The sequence below is a fragment of the Muntiacus reevesi genome, chromosome 1 (assembly GCF_963930625.1).
Source record: "Muntiacus reevesi chromosome 1, mMunRee1.1, whole genome shotgun sequence".
NCBI classification, from domain to species: Eukaryota; Metazoa; Chordata; class Mammalia; order Artiodactyla; family Cervidae; genus Muntiacus; species Muntiacus reevesi.
This window is the reverse complement of record NC_089249.1, coordinates 22,741,214-22,767,779: the sequence shown is the minus strand read 5'-3', so window position 1 is coordinate 22,767,779 and position 26,566 is coordinate 22,741,214. Positions and strand designations below refer to the sequence as shown.

The following is a 26,566-nucleotide window of genomic DNA, read 5'->3' as shown; positions in this document are numbered from 1 at the left end:
ATAACAACTCTTCCTCCTACTTCTATCATTAGGAGGTATTGGCATAGTATTAAAAATTTTATATATTAATACATACATTATCTAAGCAATAGCTTGCAAGAACCTTAAGAGCAAAGTACTCTTTGGGTCCCTTTAAGGCAATAAAGAAGAACACTTCCACTTTTGACTCCCTTCAGAGGGAACAGACAATGGGAGACTGGCTACAGCAATTTTGTTGGGCTATGTCTAAAATCATTCTAATGTGTTCGTAAGAAAATGCTAATGATAGCTATCAATTACATCTGGTCCAGCAGATCATCTATTTGATCATCTGTTTCAAAAACAGAAAGGTAAAACTTACTTGAAAACAGCCGATAACTCTTGTGTTTCCCTAATTCTGTCAATAGTTAGGTTTTATGATGGCTGAATCCCTATCCTATAAGCTCCTTAAACGGTAGATTGACTATGGAAATATTTCATTTCTTAATTTATAACTTACAAGTTGCCTTCTTCAAACTATGATGTGAAATGGCTTACTGGCCAAATTTCATTTCTACCTGTGATGACAGCATGGGTCAGAAGTGGCTAGTGGAAACCTCCACTGCCTTGTCCAGGTGGCATGAATGGCTGGCTTCTGCTAACAGCCCTCTGACCCATTCCATTACCCTGTCACCTTTATCCCCTTGGCTTTCAGCACTTGCTCCAGTCTAGAAAGAAGAAACTTCAGACACACCATACTCGGATAAATGCTGAAATCCAGCTACAGCTTTGCTCACTGGAGAATGTGCCTCCCTAGTGTTTGACACCTACCTCACATTTAAAAATAGATTTTAGCTATTTTTACCCATTTTATCAATTAAATGAATATAAATCATATCAAGTGCAAGAAGTTGATGATATTCTGTGTATTGCCTATAACTTGGACAGCTGGTAATGACTCCTATACACATTTGTTGTTGTTGTTTAGTTGCTAAGTTGTGTTTGATTCTTTGTGACCCCATGAACTGCAGCCCACCAGGCTCCTCTGTCCATGGGATATATAGGCAAGAATACTGGAGTGGGTTGCCATTTCCTTCTCCAGGGGATCTTCCCAACCCAGGAACTGAACCCATGACTCCTGCTTGGTAGGTGAATTCTTTACTGCTGAGCCACCTGGGAAGCCCTATATACATTAGGTCCAATGTTAAATGCACTGTTCTTGCCCCTTTGAATTCAGGGAAACAGGCAGGACCAGAGAAGTCGTATATGTTTACTTTACCCTGAATCCTCAGGGGGGGAAAATCCTTTGGGGAAAGGAAAAAATCAGAATTACATGAACATATCAGAACTTCAAAAAAACTTCATTTGAAATGGTTTCTAAATATATGAAAGGACAGAATCGCACACAAGAATTTTAACTTTCTCCTTCATTATTCCAATTCTCTTCCCTGAAAACTCTTAAAGAATTAAATGATGAGGGTTTCTTGATAGCAAATAAGTAAGAGGGAACAGATCAAATATCTTGGCACAAGGGCTCCCTCATGCCCTAGTGCCTTCACTCTCAATTCTTTTCCTGTCTGGAATGCTCTGCCATTCTGCCTTTCTGTTGGCAAAGTCCCACTCATCTTGCATAACCAGCTCAAATGTTACCTCCCTCTGCAAAGTGTTACTCTTTCTTTTCCTCTCATTACAATTAATCACTCCTTGTAAACTGGTATAACCTTTAAGGAAGGCAATTGTCAATATGTGTTAAAAACTTCAAACATACTCCCTTTTAGTAAACTTCATTAGGAAATAATTTGAAATGCAGACACAGATTAACATGACAATAGTAACTACATTATTTATAATACTAAAAAATAAGAAACCATAAATGTCCAATGATGGGGAAGGCAGGTTAATGGTTAACTGTCACATATTCATAGACTGAGGAATCCACAGAAGAGGCAGAGCAATGCCTGAACTGACAGGGATTTTATTGGTCATATAGTTCCCTCATCAGTTCAATGGGATTATATAAGATGAGCAATTGTGTGCTACGCCCACAGTAGTTCTCAACATATAGTAGTTACTACTATTATGATTACTATGCCACCAATAAAAAATATATATTGTGCCATGCAATGGCATGTGACATCTTAGTTCCCCAGCTAGTAATCGAACCCATGTCCCTGCAGTGGAAGCATGGCATCCAAACTACTGGACCACTAGGGAATTCTGTTTAAAAAGTATCTTTAATGTTATAAGAAAATGATTCATGCAATGTTACTGAAAAAAGCTGAATATCTATGCATTTCTGCTCACAGATACAAGGAAGGGAATGTGACTAGGGAGTTTGGGAGAAATGGTGGGATTATAATGTATGAATGGGGATTGCTACTTTGTATTGTTTTTGAACAGCAAGCATATATTTATGCATGCTTTTTAAAAACAAAACAAAAAGTCCTCATAAATAAAGCTACATATTCAATTTGATGACATCTATGTACATGCAAACATTAAAAAATTAGAGAGTAAAACCAAAATAATAATAGATGGACTCTGGGCTTTTTTCTTTCTTAATTTCCTTCTAAAGCATTTTTTCTTTTTTAATTTCTCAAATTTTTTATAATAAACTTAAAAAGATTTTGCAAAACAGTTATGGCAGTCACTGCTTCAGTGATGAGATTTGAAGTAGGCATGGAAATAAAACCAGCCTAAGAAGGGTCTTACAGAATAAATTACAGGATTTGTTCTTTATACTGTAGGCAAGCAGGACAGATATTGGAAAGGTCTCCTGGATGCTATGAAGAGAGTGGGCTTAGGTGTGGATAAGAATGGACACAGAGAGGTTAATTAGGAGCTGTATTAACAAAGATGATGGTGACAGGGATGAGCATGGTGGCACTGAGTAGGAAGAGAAAGTGTAGGTAGAGTCCGGACACGTGTAAGAGCAGCATTAACAGGACCTGAAGACTGCATGAGTATGAGAGGTAAGGAAAAAAGAAGCTTAAAGTCTGTCCACATTTTGGTATCAAACTACCTGAGTGAATGACCACTCAGAGAGGAGATAGCTATTATTTCAGGGCAAGTGTTGTATGATTATCTAACTGCATTCTCACAACAACTCAGTAGTAGGACTATTATTTTCAGTTTAAAGGTAGGAAAGCTGAGGTTGAGAGTGGTAAAGTATAGGTGATTAGGGTACTGGGACTCACACTCAGCCCCTGGCTACTTTTGAGAGTCAATGCTTGAACCTCCCAACTCAGCAGAAAGAACAAGTTTAGAAGGAGGACTGGATACTTGAGAAAATGCAGCAAAGAAGCTGTGTTCATTTTTAGATGAGCTGGTATTGAGTACAGCAGGATGCCGAGGAGATAAACAGACATGGGGTTTGGGACCCAGGGAAAGACATGGTCTGGAGATGCTGTGAGTCGTTAGCACTGAGATCACATTAGCGGAAGTCAGAGGAGTAGATAAGGTGGGTCAGGAGATGGTGTCATATAAGAAAAGTCCCAGGAAAGCATCTAAGAAACATAAACATTTAAGGTACAGGTTGAGGATAATTTTTTTTTAAACAGAAGAAACCTGAAGAAGCCAGAGAGATGGAAAAAGAGCCAGAAGACTCTGGGCCAAAAAAAGAAAGTTTCAAAAAGGAATGAGGAATTGATGGTGTTAAATGCTGAATCTTATCTAAAATAATAACTGAAAAGTTGCCAGTGGTCTTAAAAGTTTTTTATTTCAAATATTGACCTTTATATCCAAATTGTTGCTGTTTTTAGTAAATACATTAAAAAAACTATACCATCATTCTTAATATTAATGGGATTTTGTGAATGCCCTTGGGTTATATTGTCACAATTCTTAGATTTCCTATCAAGCATGTATGTGTTTAGGTTTCATATAGTTTTCGTGTTTCATTTTCTCAAAACCAGTCTTTGTCTTAGCTTTATCACACTGAATAAGAGCTAGGAAGGAAAGCACAGGTTTAATCCTACATGTAAGCAGAGTTATATTTATAGTCAAATTAGTAATTTAAGAGTGGAAATCTAGCCCAACTTGGGTAACAAGAGAATATTTCATGTAATCCCACATTATAAAATGAAAGCATGTATAAAAGTGCTCAGTTTTAAAAACTGGGAATAAAAAAAGATTTGTGTATAAAGAAGGTTTATTACTAAATATATTAGATATTACTAAATATACTATTTTTTTTTAATCCTTAATTTTTCCATGGAATAAACATAGATAAAGGGTAAGTGAGAAATACCCAAGACTTATGTAACTTTTAAAAGCAAAAATAGATGGAATAGATCTTTTGAAACAATACATAATAGATATCATGAAGAAAAATACTGACAAATTTACTTCATAAGAATTTAAAATCATGCATAATGAAAGATATAAGAGAAGTTAGGAAACAACATTGTCACATATGTAGCGATGGGCTAATGTACATAATAAAGAACTCTAACAACTCAGTAAGAAGCAGGCAAATGTCTTAGAAAAATAACAAATGAGTTAAACAATGACAATGAATAAATACGAAGTCAAAAAACATAAAAAGGTGCTCATCTTCATGAATAGTTAATGAATGAATGCAAGTGGGGAAAAAAAAACCAGTGGAAACTCTGACTTACTACTCAATCTGTAGGATTAATCCATGCTCTTTCTACTCTGTGAAATCCAGATTTCGAGTACTGTCAAAGCTGACAGGATAGTATATGTTGGCCTTTGGACTCTTATTTATTCTGTTTTACCAAGAGCAAATTAGGTTTGTTACCCAATGCATTTATGCCAACTGTACTTGTAACTGTAAATATGTAATTTATTTACCTATTCTGAAAAAGCTGTCTGTCTGAAAGCTAATTTGAATGCTTCAGAAAGACTAGATAAAGGTGAAGAGCTTTGAAAAGATTTGTAATTGGAAGAAATTAACCTAAAAGGCTAGGTAAAAATATAAGAATCTAGAAGGATATGAACTCCAATGAATTAGGGCCATTAGGTTCTCATTTTACTCCCAAAAATCTAAATAATGGCAAGTGAAACATAATGGGCATAGTTTATATATGAAAAACAATGACAAACTCTGTGTGTTTATAATTTTTTAAAAGATTTTCTCTGTAATTCTGATAACCAGATCAGTTATTAAGTCTTGATTTCAAAAAGAGGAAAATTCTAATATAAAGTAATACCTTTCTTTCTGCTTACCAGATTAGCAAAAATGAACGAAGAAGAAGAATATCTTGTGATAATGGTGCATGTAAATAGGCACTTTGACACCATGTTGGTGGGAGGGTAAATTTGTATAATTTAGGGGAAGATTTATAGCAAGTTATTTATCAAAATTAAAAATGACTTACTAGTAATGAAGACTGGATTTACCTACCACTTAAATGATTTTAAAAACCAGACAAAATATCTAATTGTTTCAATAGCTGGACATGAGGCAAAGATAGACAGTGATCCCTAAGAGATGGAGAACAAGAAGGAGAGCCCTACTGCTGCCTCAGATCACAGTCTTGAGAGAGACCCCAGGCTGTGGTGTTGTGAGGGAAATCTTAAGTGGAATTCAACAAGCAGAGCTGAGAAGAAAGAGTGAAGAATCCAAGAACAAGGAAGAAAGAGTACAAGTAAGAAAAGTACTGCACAGGAGAACTCCTGAGATCTGCAGAGGGCCCCCAATTAGTATTCAGTAGAGTATTAACCAGTTTTATCTTTGTGAGGAAATTGCCTGAGGCCAAGGAAGTAACTGCCTAAATAAAGTTACTGCTCCTCAGGCTCACAAAGGCCTGTGAACAGTGCCTATTCTCACCAGCCAGCCAGAAAGACAAGGTGAGTCAAATAGCTATTTTAACAGTCTTGCATATGTTCAGAAACATGTTAAGTATGGACACAGAAGATATAAAAAAAGACTAAAATTTAACTTCTAGACACGAAAACTATAATTTACAAAATAAAAAATACACTGAATGAGAATAATGGCATATTCAACAATGCAGAAGAAAAAAATCAGTAAATTTAAAGCACAGAAACTGAACTTACCCAAAAAGAAACATACAGGAAAAACAACTAAAAAAGAAAAACAGAGTACACATGATCTGTGGTACAACTTCAAGCAGCCTAATATATATGTAATGGCAGTTCCCAAAGGCAGGACAGAAGATTTCTTAAATAAAATTTCAAAATTTGATGAAAAGTAGAAACCCACAATTTTGAGAAGTTTAATGAACTCCTAAGCATAAAAAACCTATGGAAAACTGCACCAAGGTACATTGTGATCAAACTGTCCACAGCAACTAGAAAGATAAAATCTTAAAAGCAACTTGAGAAAAAAAAAAGCAACTTGAGTAGGTAGGGAGAGACACATTAAGTATAATGGAACAATTAGGAGGACAGGACATTTCTTGTTTGAAACAATGCAAGTGGCAGGACAGTAGAATAACAAGTTTCAAGTTCTGTTTTTAGGAGCTTTGTTGCTAATAAAGCAAAATGAAAGCAAAAATGAAGTTCCTTCTCAGATATACAAAAGCTAAAATAGTTAATCATCAGAATACCTGTACTATAATAAATGTTTTAAAAAATTATTCAGGCAAAGGGAAATGACATCAGAAGATATTTATAAAAAGAAATGAAGAGCACGGAACAACTTAGACAAAATGAACAAAGATTTTGGTCTTTGAGTAGCATAAACTGCCAAAGTTCAACAGGAGGAAACGGACTGTCCAAATAGCCCCATATCAGTTAAATTAAATTTATGGTTAATAACCTCACAAATAAGACTTAAAGGTAAAATCAGTTTCACTGGTGAATTCTACCAAACATTTAAGGAAGAAAGAGTACCAAGCCCAGTCACATTCTTTCAGGAGGAGAGGTCACTTTCCAATTTATTCTATGAGGCTAGGAGAATCCTCAATCTAAAGCTGGACAAAGATACTATAAGAAAACTTCAGATTAATATCATTTATAAATTAGCTGTGCAATTTCTTGACAAAATTTTAGTAAATCTAATTAAGAAATATAAAAAGTGACAGTACATCATGACCAAGTGAGTTTTATCATAGGAATGGGATAAATTTAAAAATCATTGTAAAGTAATTAGCCTCCAACTAATAAAAATAAATGAAAAAAAAATAATAGTAACAGACAATATTAGCAAAATTAAAAAACCCAGAAATCTTTCAATAGATGTATAAAAAGCATTTGGTAAAATTCAAGTCACTCCTTAGTAAAAATTTCTGCGTGCTTAGTCCCTCAGTCATGTCCAATTCTTTGCAACCCCATGGACTGTAGCCAGCCAGGCTCCTCTGTCCATGGGGATTCTCCTGGCAAAAATACTAGAGTGGACTGCCATGCCCTACTCCAGGAGATCTTCCCAACCCAGGGATCAAACCCAGGACTTCCACATTGCAGGAGGATTCTTTACCATCTGAGCCACCAGGAAAGCCCTTTAGTAAAAATAAACTCTATTAAATTAGGGATAGAAGGGAAGTTGTTCAACTTGATATGGTGATTTATGAAAAGTCTATACCCACAGGTAACATCAATGTGAAAGCGAAAGTCGCTCAGTCATGTCCGACTCTTTGTGACCACATGAACTATACAGTCCAAGGAATTCTCCAGGCCAGAATACTGGGAGTGGGTAGTCGTTCCTTTCTCCAGAGGATCTTTCCAGCCCAGGGATCGAACCCAGGCCTCCTGCATTACAGGTGGATTCTTTACCAGCTGAGCCACAGGGAAGCCCAAGAATGCTGGAGAGGGTTGCCTATCCCTTCTCAGCGAAGCTTCCTGATTCAGGAATTAAAGGAGGATATCCTGCACTGCAGTCAGATTCTTTACCAACTGAGCTATCAGGGAAGTCATCACACTTAATGGTAAAAAACTGAAAGCTTTTCCTTGAAGATCAGAAATAAGGATGTCCACTCTCACCACTTCTATTCAACATAGTATTGAAAGCCTTAGCCAGAGCAGTTAGGCAATATAAAGAAATAAAAGGCATCAAATTAGAAAGGAAGAAGTAAAATTGTCACTATTTGCAGATTACACAATATTATAGATAGGAAACCCTAAAGACATCACAGAAAACTATTAGAACTAATCAACAAATTCAGTAAAGTTGTAGGATCCAAAATCAATATATGAAAACCAGTTGCATTTCTATATACTAATAACAAACTATCAGAAAGAGAAATTAAGAAGACAATCTCATTTACAATTGTATCAAAAAATAAATAAATAAAATCCTAGGAATAAATTGAACCAAGAGATGAAAGATCTGTACACTGAAAATTATAAGGCATGGATGAAAGAAACTGAAAACACAAATAGGAAAAATATTCCACAATCACAGACTGGAAGAATTAATACCATTAAAATGTCTATACTATCTAAAGCAATCTCCAGATTCAATGAAATCTCCATTAAAATTCCAATAGTACTCTTCATGGAAGTAGAACAAGCAGTCCTAACATTTATATGGAACCACAAAAAACACCCTGAATGGATAAAGGAATCTTGAGAAAAAAGGACAAAGCTGAAGGCATTATGCATCCCTGATTTCAAACTATATTAAAAAGCTATAATAATCAAAACAGTATGATATTGGAAATAAACACAGACATACAGATCAGTGGAACAGATTAGAGAACCCAGAAGTAAATCCAAACACTATAATTGATTGATCTACAACAAAGGAGCCAAGAATACATAATAAAAGATTTTGCATAAGCTGCACAGCCACATGCAAAAGAATGTAACTGTACCACTATCTTATTTAGTCACTAAGTCACGTCTGACTCTTTTGCAACACCATGGATTGCAGTCTGCCAGGTTTCTCTGTCCATGGGACTTCCCAGGTGAGAATACTGGAGTGGCTTGCCATTTCATTTTCCAGAGGATCTTCCCAACCCAGGGATTGAACTGACGTATCCTGCATTGCAGGTGAATTCTTTACCACTGAGCCATCTGGGAAGCCCAATATATATGCATGATGTGTATATATATATATATACACACACAGACACATATATATACACACACACATACATGTATATATATATACACACACACATATACAAGACCGGGAGCTGACTGTGGCTCAGATCATGAATTCCTTATTGCCAAATTCAGAATTAAATTGAAGAATGTAGGGAAAACCACTAGAGTATTCAGGTATGACCTAATCAAATCACTTATGATTATAAAGTGGAAGTGAGAAATAGATTCAGGGGATTAGATCTGATAGACAGAGTGCCTGAAGAACTACGGACAGAGCTTTGTGACACTGTACAGGAGGCAGGGATCAAGACCATTTCCAAGAAAAAGAAATGCAAAAACGCAAAGTGGTTGTCTGACAAGGCCTTACAAATAGCTGTGGAAAGAAGAGAAGCAAAAGGCAAAGGAGAAAAGGAAAGATGATACCCATTTGAATGCAGAGTTCCAAAGAATAGCAAACAGAGATAAGAAAGCCTTCTTCAGTGATCAATGCAAAGAAATAGAGGAAAACAATAGAATGGGAAAGACTAGAGATCTCTTCAAGAAAATTAGATACACCAAGGGAACATGTCATGCAAAGATGAGCAGAATATAGGACAGAAATAGTATGGACCTAACAAGCAGAAGCTATTAAGAAGAGGTGGCAAGAATAAACAGAAGAACTGTACAAAAAAGATCTTCATGACCCAGATAATCACGATGGTGTGATCACTCACCTAGAGCCAGACATCCTGGAATGTGAAGTCAAGTGGGCCTTAGGAAGCATCACTATGAACAAAGCTAGTGGAGATGATGGAATTCCAGTTGAGCTATTTCAAATCCTGAAAGATGATGCTGTGAAAGTGCTGCACTCAATATGCCAGCAAATTTGGAAAAGTCAGCAGTGTCCACAGGACTGGAAAAGGTTAGTTTTCACTTCAATGCCTAAGAAAGGCAATGCCAAAGAATGATCAAACTACCACACAATTGCACTCATCTCACATGCTAGTAAAGTGATGCTCAAAATTCTCCAAGCCAGGCTTCAACAGTACGTTAACTGTGAACTTCCAGATGTTCAAACTGGATTCACAAAAGGCAGAAGAACCAGAGATCAAACTGCCAACATCTGTTGGATCATCAAAAAAGCAAGAGTTCCAGAAAAACATCTACTTCTGCTTTATTGACTAGGCTGAAGCTTATGACTATGTAGATCACAACAAACTGTGAAAAATTCTGAAAGAGATGGGAATACCAGGCCACCTGATCTGCCTCTTGAGAAATCTGTAAGCAGGTCAGGAAGCAACAGTTAGAAATGGACACGGAACAATAGACTGGTTTCAAATTGGGAAAAGAGTACATCAAGGCTATATATTTTCACCCTGCTTATTTAACTTATATGCAGAGTACATCATGAGAAATGCTGGGCTGGATGAAGCACAAGCTCTACCATATGACCCAGCAATACCACTTCTGGGTATACACACTGAGGAAACCAGATCTGAAAGAGACACGTGCACCCCAATGTTCATTGCAGCACTGTTTATAATAGCCAGGACATGGAAGCAACCTAGATGTCCATCAGCAGACAAATGGATAAGGAAGCTGTGGTACATATACACCATGGAATATTACTCAGCTGTTAAAAAGAATTCATTTGAATCAGTTCTAATGAGATGGATGAAACTGGAGCCCATTATACAGAGTGAAGTAAGCCAAAAAGATAAAGAACATTACAGCATACTAACACATATATATGGAATTTAGAAAGATGGTAACTTTAACCCTATATGCAAAACAGAAAAGGAGACACAGAAGTACAGAACAGACTTTTGAACTCTATGGGAGAAGGTGAGGGTGGGATGTTTTGAAAGAACAGCATGTATATTATCTATGGTGAAACAGATCACCAGCCCAGGTGGGATGCATGAGACAAGCGCTCGGGCCTGGTGCACTGGGAGGACCCAGAGGAGTCGGGTGGAGAGGGAGGTGGGAGGGGGGATCGGGATGGGGAATACGTGTAACTCTATGGCTGATTCATGTCAATGTATGACAAAACCCACTGAAATGTTGTGAAGTAATTAGCCTCCAACTAAAAAAAAAAAAAAAAAAAAAAAAAAAAGATTGATGGGAGAAATATCAATAACCTTAGATATGCAGATGACACCACCCTCATGACAGAAAGTGAAAAAGAACTAAAGAGTCTCTTGATGAAAGTGAAAGAGGATAGTGAAAAAGTTGTCTTAAAGCTTAACATTCAGAAAACTAAGACCATGGCATCTGGTCCCATCACTTCATGGCAAATAGATGGGGAAACTGTGGAAACAGTGGCTGACTTTATTTTGGGGGGCTCCAAAATCACTGCAGATGGTCACTGCTGCCCTGAAATTAAAAGATGCCTGCTCTTTGGAAGAAAAGCTATGACCAACCTAGACAGCATATTAAAAAGCAGAGACATTATTTTTCCAACAAAGGTCCATCTAGTCAAGGCTATGGTTTCCCACTAGTCATGTATGGATATGAGAGCTGGATTATAAAGAAAGCTGAGTGCTGAAGAATTGATGCTTTTGAACTGTGATGTTGGAGAAGACTCTTGAGAGTCCCTTGGACTGCAAGGAGATCCAACCAGTCCATCCTAAAGGAAATCAGTCCTGAATATTTATTGGAAGGACTGATGCTGAAGCTGAAGCTCCAATACTTTGGCCACCTGATATGAAGAACTGACTCATTTGAAAAGACCCTGATGCTGGGAAAGACTGAAGGCGGGAGGAGAAGGGGACGAAAGAGGATGAGATGATTGAATGGCATCACCGACTCTGGGAGTTGGTGATGGACAGGGAGGTCTGGTGTGCTGCATTCCATGGGGTCACAGAGTTGGACACAACTCAGAGACTGAAGTGAACTGACTGATTATATATATATATATATATATATATATATATATATATATATATATATGCTGCTGCTGCTAAGTCAATTCAGTTGCGTCCGACTCTGTGCGACCCCATAGACCCACCAGGCTCCCCCGTCCCTGGGATTCTCCAAGCAAGAATACTGGAGTGGGTTGCCATTTCCTTCTCCAATGTATGAAAGTGAAAAGTGAAAGTGAAGTTGCTCAGTTATGTCCGACTCTTAGCGACCTCATGGACTACAGCCCACCAGGCTCCTCCGTCCATTGGATTTTCCAGGCAAAAGTACTGGAGCGGGGTGCCATTGCCTTCTCCGATATATATATATACTATACATACATACATACATACATACATATATTGTAGTAGAAAGCATAGAAACAGGCTTCCCTGGTAGCTCAGCTGGTAAAGAATCTACCTGCCTTGCAGGAGACCCCAATTCGATTCCTAGGTCAGGAAGATCCCCTGGAGAAGGGATAGGATACCCACTCCATTGTTGTCTGGAGAATCCCCATGGACAGAGGAGCCTGGGAGGCTACCGTCCATGGGGTTGCAAAGAGTCGGACATGACTGAGCAACTAAGCACAGCACACATAAAATGCAGAAACATAAGTATTTTGTTGATTTTTACCACTTTATCTGTTGATAGAAGGCAGTTTAAGAACTTAGCAGCTGTATTTTAGCTAAAATTATATTGATAATGTATTTTTAGGTGCCTCTGAAGAAACACAGTTTTTGTGCAAGTATTTAATACATTTATTCCTAGATTTTCAGAAATTTATTTCAGTACCAGAAAACCCAAAACTTGTTGAATCAAATTATTGAACATTCATAGACATCAATAAGTATATGAAAATGTCCTACAGTATCTAATTTTGTGTTTCCATTTTTTTCCCCCGGAAGGGTGACTGCTGGTCACGTTGTAAAGGGCTGGAAAAATCCCTTCCTACCACCTTATGATGCCCAGAGCACCCAAAGGCATGACTTTAAAAACCCAACATGTCCATTCTCCAGTCAGATATAGCAAGCTGCAAAACCTTTCTTAGGGAATAGGTAAGATTAGCTGTTCTCCACTGTCACAGGTTACTGTGATCAAATTAAGATGTACTAGATGTGCTTGCAGCTCCTGGGATAATTAGTCCTCTACAGGAGTTGAAAATATACATGCAGCAAGTGCAGCTCTTGACAAGTTTGCTCCTTATCCCTTCCTGGTGGACAACTTAGCTCCAAACATGTTTAATATAACTATCTTATACCATACCCCAAAATCAAATGAAAATGGATTAAAGAGTTCAATGTTAAGACCTGAAACCATAAATCTCCTGAAGAAAATATAGGCTGTAAGCTCCTTGACCTTGGTAATGGTGATGATTTTCTGGATTTGACACACGAAGAAAAAAGCAACAAAAGCAGAAATAGTGGTCCAGTGGTTACAATTACATGTTCCAGTGCAAGGGGTATGGGTTTGATCTCTGGCTGGGGAGCTAAGATTCTACATGCCTTGTGGTCAAAATACTAAAACATAAAACAGAAGCACTACAACAAATTCACTAATAACTTTATAAATGGACCACATCCAAAAAAAAATCTAAATAAAAATAAAAAAGGCAACCTGTAAATGGGAGAAAATAATTGCAAATCGTCTGATAAGGGGTTAATATACAAAATGTACAAATAATTCATACAAGTCAACATCAAAACGACCTGATTAAAAAATGGGAAGAGGACAAGAATAGACATTTTTCCAAAGAAAACAGACAGATGGCCAAAAAAATACATGAAATGATGCACAACATCACTCATCATCAAGGAAATGCAAATCAAAACCACAATGAGATGATTACCTCACACCTGTTAGAACGGCTATCACCAAAAGACAAGAAATAAAAGCACTGGCAAGGACGTGGAGAAAAGGAAACCCTGTGCACTACTGGTGGGAATGTAAATTGGCACAGTTTGGAAAATGGTATGGAGGTTCCTCAAAAAATGAAAAGTAGAACTGCCATATGATCCAGCAATTCTAATTATAGGTATTTATCCTAAGGAAACAAAAACAGTAACTCAAAAAGACAGATGAATCCCCATGTTCACTACAACATTATATTTATAGAGACATGGAAACAACGTAAGTGGCCACTGATGAATGAGCAGATATAGAAGTTGTGGGGTCTGTGTGTGTGCACACATATATTCCATATATGTACAGAATATTATTCAGCTATAAAAAGGAAGCAATTACGGTCACTGCAACAACATGAATAGACCTTAAAGGCAGTATGTTGAGTGAAATAAGTCAGAGACAGACAAACACCCTATGATCTCACTCACATCTGGAATCTAAGAAACAAACAAAACAAAACAAAAACAAAATCATAGATACAGAGAACAGGTTGGCAGTTGCCAGAGGTTGGGGAGGGGGTTTGAGGGAGGGTACACTGGGTGAAGGGGGTCAAAAGGTACACACTTAGAGCTGTAAAATAAATAGTTCCAGGGATGTACTGTACAGCCTGATGACTATAGTTAATAATACGGTACCGCATATTTGAAAGCTGCTAGACAGTAGATTTTAAAACTTCTCATGACAAATAAATTCTCATAACTATGTGTGGTGATGAATGGTAACCGGATTTACTGTTGTGATCACTGCACAATACTTTCATATATAGTATCATTATATTGTATGTCTAAAATTAATATATGCCAATTATATCTCAATTTTAAAAAAAAAAGACAAAAAGCAGGAAAAACTGTTATTAAGAATATTAAAGTATAAGCCTTTTCCTTTCTTCCAAAAAAAAGAAAAAAAAAAAAAAAAACAAAAATCCCCCAAATTAAATTCCTCAAAAAAAGGAAAAACAACCAGAAAACCTTACAGGTAAAAATCATACTTAGAATGAAAGCACAGCTGGATGCTTTCCCTCATGATCAGGAACAGGACAACATATCCGCTCTTCTTTTTAACACTGTACTGGAGGTTCTAGCCAGCACAAAATCAAAGATTGGAAAGGAAAAAAAAAACTGTCTTTATTTGCAGGTGGTATGATCTTCTATGTAGAAATGTGATGAATCTATAAATATGTTACAAGAGCTAATAAGTAAATTGAGTAATAACACACATACAAAATAAATAGATAAAATGAATTGAATTTCTATCTACTATCATTAAACTATAAAAAGTTAAAATGAAAAAATCATGACCGTTTATAAAAGCATCTAGAAATATGGTACTTTAAGGACAGGTCTGACAAAAGACATGAAAGATCTCTAGAGTAAAAACTAAAAAACACCGCTGAGAGAAACTAAAGACTAACATAAGTGGTAAAATATACCAAGTTCAGAGGTCAGAAGACTTGTTTAGATGTCAGTTTTCCACAGATTGATCTACAGATTCAATGCAACCTCAAAACAAAATCCCAACAGTTGGTTTTAAAATTGGAAATCGACAAGCTTGTTTCTAAAATTCAAATGGAACTGCAAAAAAAAACCTATAACAGCCAAAATAATTTGAAAAAGAACAAAGTCAGAGGACTAACAGTACCTAATTTCAAGACTTAATATAAAACTATAGTAATTGAGACAGTATGGTATTTGTATAAAGATAGGGGTCAATGGGATAGAATGCATAGTCCAGAATTAAACTCATGTATATGATTAATTCCTTTTCAACAGAAGTACAAAAATAACTCAGTACCAAAAGGGTAATCTTTTTGACAAATCCTGCCTAAACAATTGCATATATTGATATATATATTTTAGCAAAAGGAACTCTGGTAAACATCTTGCAATATATACAAAGATTAACCACAAATGGACTATTCAACTATAAAGACTTATACTTAAAAAAACTTCTGGAAGAAAATATAGATTATTTTTGTGACCTTTTGAGTACAGAAAGATTTCTTGGATATACAATGAGAAGTGTGATCCATGAGGAAAAAACTGATAACTTATACTCCATCAAAATTTAAAACTGTTGAAAGAATGAAAAAACAAAACACAACTGAGTGAAAATATTTCCAAATCATACATATGAAAAAAGACTTATATCCAGAATCTATAAAGAAATATCAAAATTCAATAATAAGAAAACAGAAGACCCAAATAACAAATAGGCAAAAGATCTAAAAACACATTTCACCAAAGAAGGTATCAATATATAGATAACAAGCAAATGAAAAGATGCTCAACATTAGTCATTGGGAAAATGCAAATTAAAACCAGAATGAAATACTACTACAAACCTATTGACTCTAATCAAGACTGACCATATCAAGTGTTAGGACATAGAAGAACCAGAACTCTCATACATTGCTAATGGCAATGTAAAATGGTATAGTAACTTTGCAAAACAGTTTAGCAAATCCTTAAAAAGTCGAACAACTACAATATCATCCAGGCATTCTACTCCAAGGTATTTACATTAGAGAAATTAAAACATTTGTTTGTAAACATATGTTCATAGCAGCTTTATTTGTAATAGCCAAAACTCAAAGGCCCATCAACAGGTAAGTGGATAAACACATTATGGTAACCACAAAACAAAATACTGCTCAGCCACACACACACACACACACACACACACACACACACACACACACACACACACACACACACACACACACACACACACACACACACACACACACATCTTTTGATACATATAACCTTGAAAGATTTAAGCTGAGTAAAAGAATTCAGACAGAAAAAATGCATATTAACTCTATGACACCATTTATATACAATTCTAGAAATTCAACTAATCTATAGCAACAGAAAGCAGATCATTGACTGCCTGGGGATGGGAAGTGGGTTGTGGAGGGGTGGGATGTATTGATAACCAAGGGGCACAAGGAAACTTTGGAGGTAATGAATTTGCTCACTGTATTGACTGTGATGATGGCTTCACTGCATCAAAACATGTATCAAAAATTTTGTCATTTTTACCCTTAATAAAACTGTTAAAAAACTGAACAAACAAAATTAGTGCATTTATACAAGAGAACTCTGTGTAGCAGTTTTAATTAACACACACACACACATATATGGAATCTAGAAAGATGGGACTGATGGGAACCTATTTGCAGGGCAGCAAAGGAGACACAGACATAAAAAACAGACTTGAGGACACAGTAGAGGAGGGTGAGAGTGGGATGAATTGAGAGTTAACATTGAAACATACACACTACCATATGTAAAATAGACAAGAAGCTCAAATCCAGTGCTCTGTGACAACCTCAGGGGTGGGATGGAGTGGGAAGGATGTTTAAGAGGGAGAGTACATATGTATACTTACGGCTGATTCATGCTGAGGTATAGCAGAAACCAACACAATACTGTAAAGTAATTATCCTCCAATTAAAAAGAAATAAATTTAAAAAAATCTATGTAGCAGTTTAAAGAATGATGGTAGGGCTAATATATACTGAAGATTTCCAAGATATAGTGTTAAATTAAAACAAAGTACTGAGTATTGTACGTAACCTGTTACCATTTGTGATTTTATTTTAAAACAAAAAGGATATTCAATCAACCCATCCAATAACTGCTTCTACATGCATAAACTAACTCTGGAAAGATACCTTAAAACTGATGTGAGAGACAAAGAGAGAAGAAGGGGAGGAGGAGGACAGAGAATGGGAGGTTGAGAGAAAAAGAGGGAGATGGAGGCCTAGACTGGGGTTTGAAGTAAGAGAAAAACTTCTTTTCACTGCGTACCTTTTCAAACTATGATTTCCCCCCACCCCCCACAAATGTACCATTTAAAACAAAGTGACCTATTGATTCCATCTTAGAGGATCTGTCCTATAGCAACACTGGTGGAAATGCCAAAAGATAAATGTATAAAGTTATTCATTGAGTCACTGATGTAATGTTAAAGAAACTAGGGAAAATAAAAACTTAGAACACATTGCTCACATTTAATATATTTTTTAAATATAGAAAACAATAGCCTAAAATGTATACTCATTTTCTCTCTCTCCCCTCTTCTCTCTCAAAAAAATCTGAAAGTACACAGACTGCCTCAAACAATGGTCTCTGGAGATGGTTCTAAAGGGAGAGGTCAGACAGAGAAGGGAGAGGTACATGTAGTCATTTATGTTCTAATTTTCTGGATTGCATAAAATTTTTTTGGTAATCAGTATATATTTTTAGATTAAAAGGTCTCAATAAAAGATTATTTTTAATTAATTAATTAATTTTAAAAATAAGATATGATTGACATGAAAAAAATGAAAGTTAAAGTCACTCAGTCGTGTCCGACTCTTTGGGACTCCATGGACTGTGAATTCTCCAGGCCAGATTACTGGAGTGGATAGCTGTTCCCTTCTCCAGGGGCTCTTCCCAGCCCAGGGTTCAAACTCAAGTTTCCCACATCACAGGTAGATTCTTTACCAATTGATTCACAGGGGAAGCCCACAAATAATTCATTAATTTCAAATATTAAATTAAATTTGGTTTCAGTTTGCAGGATCACCATAATAGATGTGAAAGTATGCTTGTTTTGCACCAGACTTGAGATGATATACTCACCCTTTTCCGTGCTTCAGATTTCTGAAAGCATTCATGCTGTATGAAAGTAGCTGCAATAGGAATCTTGGACGGTGGCGTGTGGTCTGCCTCAAGCATGCTCACTGCTCGCTCCAGAGTCATCTCCATGTCTACATTCCTAGACAAACAATCACAGATTCAGCAAGATTCCAAACCTGCTCCCTCCTGCCTGTCAACTTGATCCTCCAGGGGATAACCTGGCTAATATCGGGAAGCACCTAGAACATCTGAGCCTTGGCTCCTGTTCAGGCAAAGGAAAAATTAGCTTCTGAGGTCAGAAGGTACAGGAAGCCAGCAGCAGAAACACTCCACTTCTGGTCAGAATAGCCTCTGAGGACACCACTGAATTGAGAAGAAACCTCCCTCTATTTAAGTTACATATATGTCTCACATGAAATATAAATGTAACTGAAATGAAATTTAAAAGAAATTTGGTCACAGAAATTAAAAATTATCCCTACCTTGGTAATCTCACACCTGAAAGTTAAATACCTACCTACCCTCAAAAATTTATTAGGTTTTTCTCACAGCTGCTCAAAATCTGTTATTACACCTGAGAATAAGTTTTAAAAGAAGCATTCTAAAAGTGCTACTACTTAATGAATATAGTAGTATATAAACAGTATAAGCCAGGAAAACTGAGTGTGTTTGGTTAAAATAAGTTATGACAGAATCCAACAGGAAAGATAATGGTTAAATGCAATAATATTAATAAAAAGCCCCTTTTAAATACAATTTAATAAACATTCTGTTACCAATGAAATGACATTCAGCTACAGCTAAGTAACATACTTTGTCCTCTATTAATTGCAAATTCACACAGTATTGACAAAATCTGATATAGTTTGATACTGAGAAGATAATTTATAGAGAATAAATAAAATTGCTATGAATAAAACAATAACTCCCAAATGCCTCACAAAAATGGCATTAATTCTCCTTCCCCTTTTACTTCTGCCTGGAGGGTGACAAAGTTTAGGCAGCCTATTACCAAGGTGTATTTGTACTTCCTTTTTCATTTTTTAAATTTTATTTATTTATTTTAAAGACGGTTGCTCCTTGGAAGGAAAGCTATGACAAACCTAGACAGCATATTAAAAAAGCAGAGACATTACTTTGCCTACAAAGGTCCATACAGTCAAAGCTATGGTTTTTCCAGCAGTCATGTATGGACATGAGAGTTGGACTATAAAGAAGGCTGAGTGCCAAAGAATCGATGCTTTTGAACTGTGGTGCTGGATAAGACTCTTGAGAGTCCCCTGGACTGCAAGGAGATCAAACCAGTCAATTCCAAAGAAAATCAAACTTGAATATTCATTGGAAGGACTGACGCTAAAGCTGAAGCTCTAATACTTTGAACCTAATGGGAAAAGCCCACTCATTAGAAAAGACCCTGACGCTGGGAAAGATTGAAGGCAAAAGGAGAAGATGGGGGCAGAGAATGAGACGGTTAGGACAGCATCACTGATTCAATGGATATGAATTTAAGCAAACTCCAAGAGATACTGAAGAACAAGGAAGCCTGGCATACTGCAGTCCATGGGGCCACAAAGAGTCCGACATGACTTCGTGACTGAACAACAACGATGACAAAGTATCACCTCAGAGAAACCATACTGAGGATGGAACACCTTAGGATTGCGGCTAAAGACATGCCTTAAAAGTAACCTAGGATTCTCTATGGTGTCAAAGAGGATTACAACTGATTCATTTCAGTTAACAGAGGCTTCTTAAACATTATGGGAGGGTATTTTCCAGCATCTGCTAGCAAGCGTGGTGAAGAAATTCTCTCATATCAGGCTAACCCACCAATATGTGCACCTACGTACTGAGGGGAGCATTTTTATGTTGTGAGGGGCATGTTTGTGTGTGAATGGGTGTGGCACAGGTGAGAGGATAACAGTAACGGGCCTCATGACTAAAAACTAATTCCCACTACTTCTGAAACACATGTTCAAACACGGAAGTGTTACCTCATGAGTATAAGGGTATTAAAAATGAAGCAGTTCTGGCATCTATACTGAGAATTACATAATGATCTCATATTTTAAACTTTTATGCCTCAGGAGTCAATTTAATTGGTAAAAATGTAGGCTATTACCATTAAAACTAGAATCTGAATCACTTTTATTTAACATAAACTCCCTTTTAAAAAGAGATGGAAATATTTCACAGGCATGGACTCCAATTACTTTACAGGGAAATCAAAAGTCAAAAAAATTTTAAGTCTTTCACCATCTACCACTATAGGTGTTTAAACTGATGACAGAGCATTCATAAGCTAAGAATAACCTTCTGTTTAATACTTCTTTTTTAAAGATTTAGCCACTAATCCATTTCGTAAGTCATAACTGACTCAGGAAAGTGTGAATTTCCCAACAAAATTTCCCATCCAAACCAAAATTTCCCAACCAACAAATAATTCCATTACTCTAATCCTTTATTTTCCTGAACATGAGTCACAAAGAAGTTCATTCACTACCAGCCAACCTAATGCTACTTCAGTTTATTACTAAAAACAATTCACAAACAGAACAGACTTCCTCAACAAGAACGTCTGCCACAGCTGTCAGGGCATCAGTTTTCTGTTTTGTTAATGTCTGTAAAGTCCAACCGTATAGCATGGCACATGTTCTGACATCAGTCTGGCTCCATCTCTTGCCACCCTCCACCCCATCTTCGCTCCCTCCCCTGATGGACTAACTCATCCTCCAATCACACCCAACTTTTAATCCTTTTCTAAATGCTGCATGCCCCTTCACAAGCCACTCTCTCTGATGTTTCTAGGAAACCCACCCTTCTATCTATTTCTTCTCATTCTTCAAGACTCAATTCAAATATCATCCCTTCTGTATTCCTATCCCCAGCTAAAGCTATTCCTTTCCTCCTCTATTCTCCTCTCTTTACCCAGTGGAATTGGAGTCTGCTCACCTAACACACAGCGAAGCCAATCTAATGACACTGGGTTGTGCTGAAGCAAAGTATAGTGTTTGTTACAGGACACCAAGCAAGGAGAAAGGGCAGCTCATGCTCAAAAACAGGATGGCTGTCAGGACAGGATATTTAAAAGGAAAACTAGGGGTGAGGGTTGCAGGGTGCCTGGTCAGCTTGTGGATATGCTTCTGATTGATTCCTAGTGGGGTAACAGAATGATGGTTCCAGAATATCAACACTCAGCCTTCTGGTTCCAACCAGTATGGGGTCAAGGTGCTAGTGGTGAGCATACAGTCCCCATCCACTATGATTAGGGGTCCTAATTTCTGCAAAACAACTCTAAGATACATGTCAGATTGTTATCTATATTCCTCATGATAAACCAGGAGTCCTGTGACTCATGTTCTAATCATTAACTGCTTAAGCTTTTGCTCTTTGGGTCTCAGAGAAAGCCTAGGAGACTAAAGCCTTTCTTCAAATAAGAAATGGGCGACATGGAGGGAATTTTGTACACAGGCAAGGCCCTACAGGCTCCTCTTTGGTTTCACTTCAATCTCTCTCTCTTCCTCCCTACTTTCTTCTCTGCCTCCATTTCTTCCCTCCTCCTTCCCTTTCTGCTCACTCACAAAACACTTCTTGAAGCCTATAGAAATGTGGCTTGGGAGAAAGGGTTGGGGAGGGAAGGATCAGGATGAGCAGTTATTCCTGGGTCCCATTATCCACTGAATATATTCTCCAATAGTGAGTCTTTTTAACCACTTTAGTTAATATGTTAATATGATGTCAATACATTCATCATAAAAATGTAAACAGGAAGCAGTGTAAAGTATTATTGGTCAGAATATGAGCAATTACAGGAAAAAATTAAAAACAGTACTTTTTTTTGGTATGCAATCCCTCAGCAACCACATTCCTGACCATAACAACACAGCCCTACCCCAGGCTGGTTCACAGATACCAGAACAGCTCTGAAGGTCAAGCAAACAAGAGATGATGAGTGAAGAGCTCCCTCGTGTTGTCAGATGCTTAGGAAATGCAAACACTCCTACCTCACAAAGATTTTAGGTGTGATGAAAGCATTGCTTTACAAAGGTGACTTTACAGTGGATATGAGTTTCTAGAGAGTTTTGAGGGCATTACAAAAGTCTTAGGTGAAGCAATAAAGTTGTGAGAAACCTGAATAATCAAAGAATTAAAGAATCAGGTAACTAAGAGGATGTGAAGAGAAGTTAATATGATATCTCTTCTGTTCTGTGCTGCTCTACATCACAAACTTGACTGGCGATCATACCAGAGACATAGTCACTCACCTTTGTCTCCCTCTACTAATGCAAAAGCATCACTCTTTTGTTCTCTGAATTCCTGCAGACACTAGTGCAATCTAGCACTTGATGTGTCTTATTTTCTTCTTTACAGACCCTCTCTAGACTTTCATATATCCCATTAAATTTTTATCTCTATGGTGCTTACTGCAGTGCTGGGGACAGCGGAGCAACCTAATATTCATTTGCTGAACCACCAGTCCCTTATGTGTACAGAAATCATATTTTCATAAAACTGATTACAGTGTTTTACTTAGTGATTTCTTAAATCTTTTTCAATAGTCTGATTTATAGCAGCGGTTGACTATCTCTCTTCTACTCCAATGTTTTGATTTTCAGCTACATTAGAAAATGGCTACATGACCAGCCATTCTTCTTTTAGAAACAAAGACCCATTGTTTAATACCTTCTGTCATTATGCAGGATTACAGTTTTAGAGAGTATAGTTTTATTCCTACTCTATAGGAATGTTCCACAAATGTGAAAGAACACTTCTTCACATGTGGGACTTTGTGAAAAAATCAAATTCCATATATAGGCACTAGATAGAGCTTGAAACATGAGACACTGCAAGGCATAGGGGAGCAGAGTATGTGTTCTCAGGGGCAGGCTGGGGAACTGAAATGAGCCATGGAACATATCAAAGGAGGCAAAGAATCAGATATGGATGCCACCTTGATCATTATAGCAAATATCCCTGACCCCCTTTCCTTTCCATACATAGCAACATTTTCAAGAAGTGGTCATTTCTATGATTTCTGTTCTCTAGGATGGCAACTCTGGGGATCATTAAGAATAGATTTCTTGCCCTCTATTTTAAATTTATTGATCCCAAGTATTTCTTCTATTCTTGGAATATGATTAATTATTGTAATAAAATCTTCTCTATTAAAACAATAACTCAAAATTAGAGGGAGAGCAGACAGGTAAATGAATAACCACAATGTATTATTCTGTATTAGAGACAGCCACACAGTGCAGCTATCTGGAGCACCTAGTGGTCAGGGAAAAGGTGGTAACTGAGATATATCTAGAATCATGATTAACCAGTCAAAAAATAGCTACTGGGAAGAAATAGATTAGATAGGTAGGTAAGAAAAGAAGAAAGGAAGAGGGAAAGAAAGGAAGGAGATAAGAAAAGAAGGCAGAAAGAGAAAAAGAAATAAAATAAGTGAATTAATATCTTTCATCCCAAAGAAGGGCAATGCCAAAAAATGTTCAAACTACTATACAATTCTGCTGATTTCACATGCTAGCAAGGTAATGCTCAAAATTCTTCAAGTTAGGCTTCAACAATATGTGAACTGAGAATTTCCAGATATAAAAGCTGGATTTAGTAAAGGCAGAGGAACCAGAGATCAAACTGCCAACATCTGTTGGATCACAGAAAAAGCAAGAAAGTTCCAAAAAAACATCTACTTCTACTTCACTGACTATGTTAAAGCCTTTGTGTGGATCACAGCAAACTGTGGAAAATTCTCCAAGAGATGGGAATAACAGACCACATTACCTGCCTCCTGAGAAACCTGTATGCAGGTCAAGAAGCAACAGTTAGAACTGGACATGGAACAATGGACTGGTTCAAAATTGGGAATATATATCAAGGCTGGATATTGTAATCCCGCTTATTTAACTTATATGCAGAGTACATCATGAGAAATGCTGGGCTGGATGAATCACAAGCCGGAATGAAGAATGCAGGGAGAAATATCAGTAACCTCAGAAATGCCAATGATACCACTCCAATGGCATAAAGCACAAAGGAACTAAAGAGACTCTTGATGAGGATGAAAGAGGAGAATGAAAAAGCTTGCTCAAAACTCAACATTCAAAGAACTTAAGATCGTGGCATCTAGTCCAATCACTTCATGGTAAATAGAAGGGAAAAAAAATGGAAGCAGAGACAGATTTCATTTTTGGGGCTGCAAAATCACTGGGACTGCAGCCATGAAATTAAAACACACTTTCTCCCTGGAAGAAAAGCTACGACAAACCTAGAAAGAAAGAAAGAAAGAAAGTGAAGTCACTCATTCGTGTCTGACTCTGTGACCCCATGGACTGTAGCCTAGCCAGGCTCCTCCATCCATGGGATTTTCCAGGCAAGCATACTGGAGTTGGTTGCCATTTCCTTCTCCAGGAGATCTTCCCAGCCCAGGGATTGAACCCAGGTCTCCCGCATTGTAGGCAGATGCTTTACTGTCTGAGCCACCAGGGAAAACATAGACCAGGGACATCCGTTTGCTGACAAAGGTTCATATAGTCAAAGTTATGGTTTTCCAGTAGTCATGTATGGATGTGAGAACTAGACCATAAAGAACTGATACTTTCTAACTGTGGTGCTAGAAAAGATTCCTGAGAATCTCTTCGACAGCAAGGAGGATCAAACCAGTCAATCCTTAAGGAAATCAACCCTGAATATTCATTGGAAGGACTGATGCTGAAGCTGGGGAAGATTGATGGCAGGAGGAGAAGGGGGCTGACAGAGGATGAGATGGTAGAATGGCATCACTGACTCAATGGACTTGAGTTAGAGCAAACCCGGGGAGACAGTGAAGGGCAGGGAAGTGTGGCATGCTGCAGTCCATGGGGTTGCAAACAGTTGGACACAACTTAGCAACGGAACAACAACAAGAGAAGCAAGAGGTTCAAGGTGCTTTGAGTTTTTAGGCATGTTTTTGGTGATGGAGATGATGAAGAGTGAAGAAGAGTATAAAGAGATCAGATTAGAGTGTAAGCAGAGGTGGAAACATGGGCCTTGTGTGCCATGCTAAAAAGCACAAAAGTTTGGTGGAATTATGGAAAGATCATCAGTTGTGGAGAGGAATCATCAGAGTTTGGAGATCATTCTAACAATTTTAGAGAATGGTTGAGTAAGCAAGACCAGAGGCAGAGAGACCTATGCAATAGAGACAGAAAGAGGGTAAAAATTTACAACCCATTAAGGAGTTAAAAATAATAGCATGGTGATATGTGACTATGAAGGGAAAACACAAAAATGACTCCCAGGTTTATAAATGACAGGACTTTAGTATGAGGAGATGGTCAGGAATACAAGGTAGAGAAGAGCTGATAAATTTAATTTTGAACCTACTGAGTCCATGAGGTTGTTAGAAATACACATAAATTTAGAGTTGAGGATGGAGGACAGAGATGAAAATGAAACACTGGGAATCACAGGATGTAAGTGCAGTATGCAGGGCCTCTTTAGTAGAGCACCAAGACCAAAACAGAAGGGTTGATGAAGATGACTTCCTTGGGCATGCAAAAAAGTCCTCTCAGGGAAGACTAAGACATGGCTAGAAGAAATCAGGAGAAGCTGGTGTCCCGACAACCCAGGGAAGAGAGAATTTCACAGGCAGTTTATCAAATGCTGCCCACAGACTAATATAAGTGCTAATTATGTGTCTGCTTCAGATGTAGTATTAGGGCAGTCTTTGGAAGATCTGTGGGGAGCCTATTTCAGAAATGCTGGGGACTAAAGTCATACTGCAGTGAGTGGATGATAGACTGGGAAGTGACAAGGCGGTGGAAGCATGAGGACAGAGATGGAAGAAGAGAAGAGTGCCAGTTGTGGAGAAGGTGAAGCAATAGTTCTGTTACTGTTAGAATCACTTCATTAAAACTGACCAAGCACAAATCTTACAATATAGCAGGCATTTAATACATCTTGAATTATCAATTTAAAAGAATTGATCAGCTTTTCCCTCCATAAATAATTACCTCATGCATTTTTCTTTTTATAAGTGTGTCCATATTGACAAAGATCTACTTTCTAAAGAAAGGTTATAAGTCTCATATTCAATTTTGCTTTATAAAAAATATTTCTTGCTTCAAGATTAGATTAGCCCTAAAATCTTTTCTCACCGGTGCCTACCTAATCAATAAGTATACTGCACAATTTCACTTAAAGGGATGATTAAAGGTAATAATTTCCATTAACCAACT

The 26,566-nt window shown here is 37.3% G+C and overlaps 1 protein-coding gene across 1 annotated transcript in view; it reads right to left on the bottom strand.

Annotated features, from left to right (window-relative positions):
• The window catches only part of PKP2 (plakophilin 2), a 91,133-nt gene that overhangs the window by 47,440 nt on the left and 17,127 nt on the right, over positions 1 to 26,566 (bottom strand). Inside the window, exon 4 of the mRNA XM_065939384.1 lies at positions 18,348 to 18,483. Within this exon, the coding sequence (XP_065795456.1) occupies positions 18,348 to 18,483 (136 nt within the window). The remainder of the gene's footprint in view (positions 1 to 18,347; positions 18,484 to 26,566) is intronic.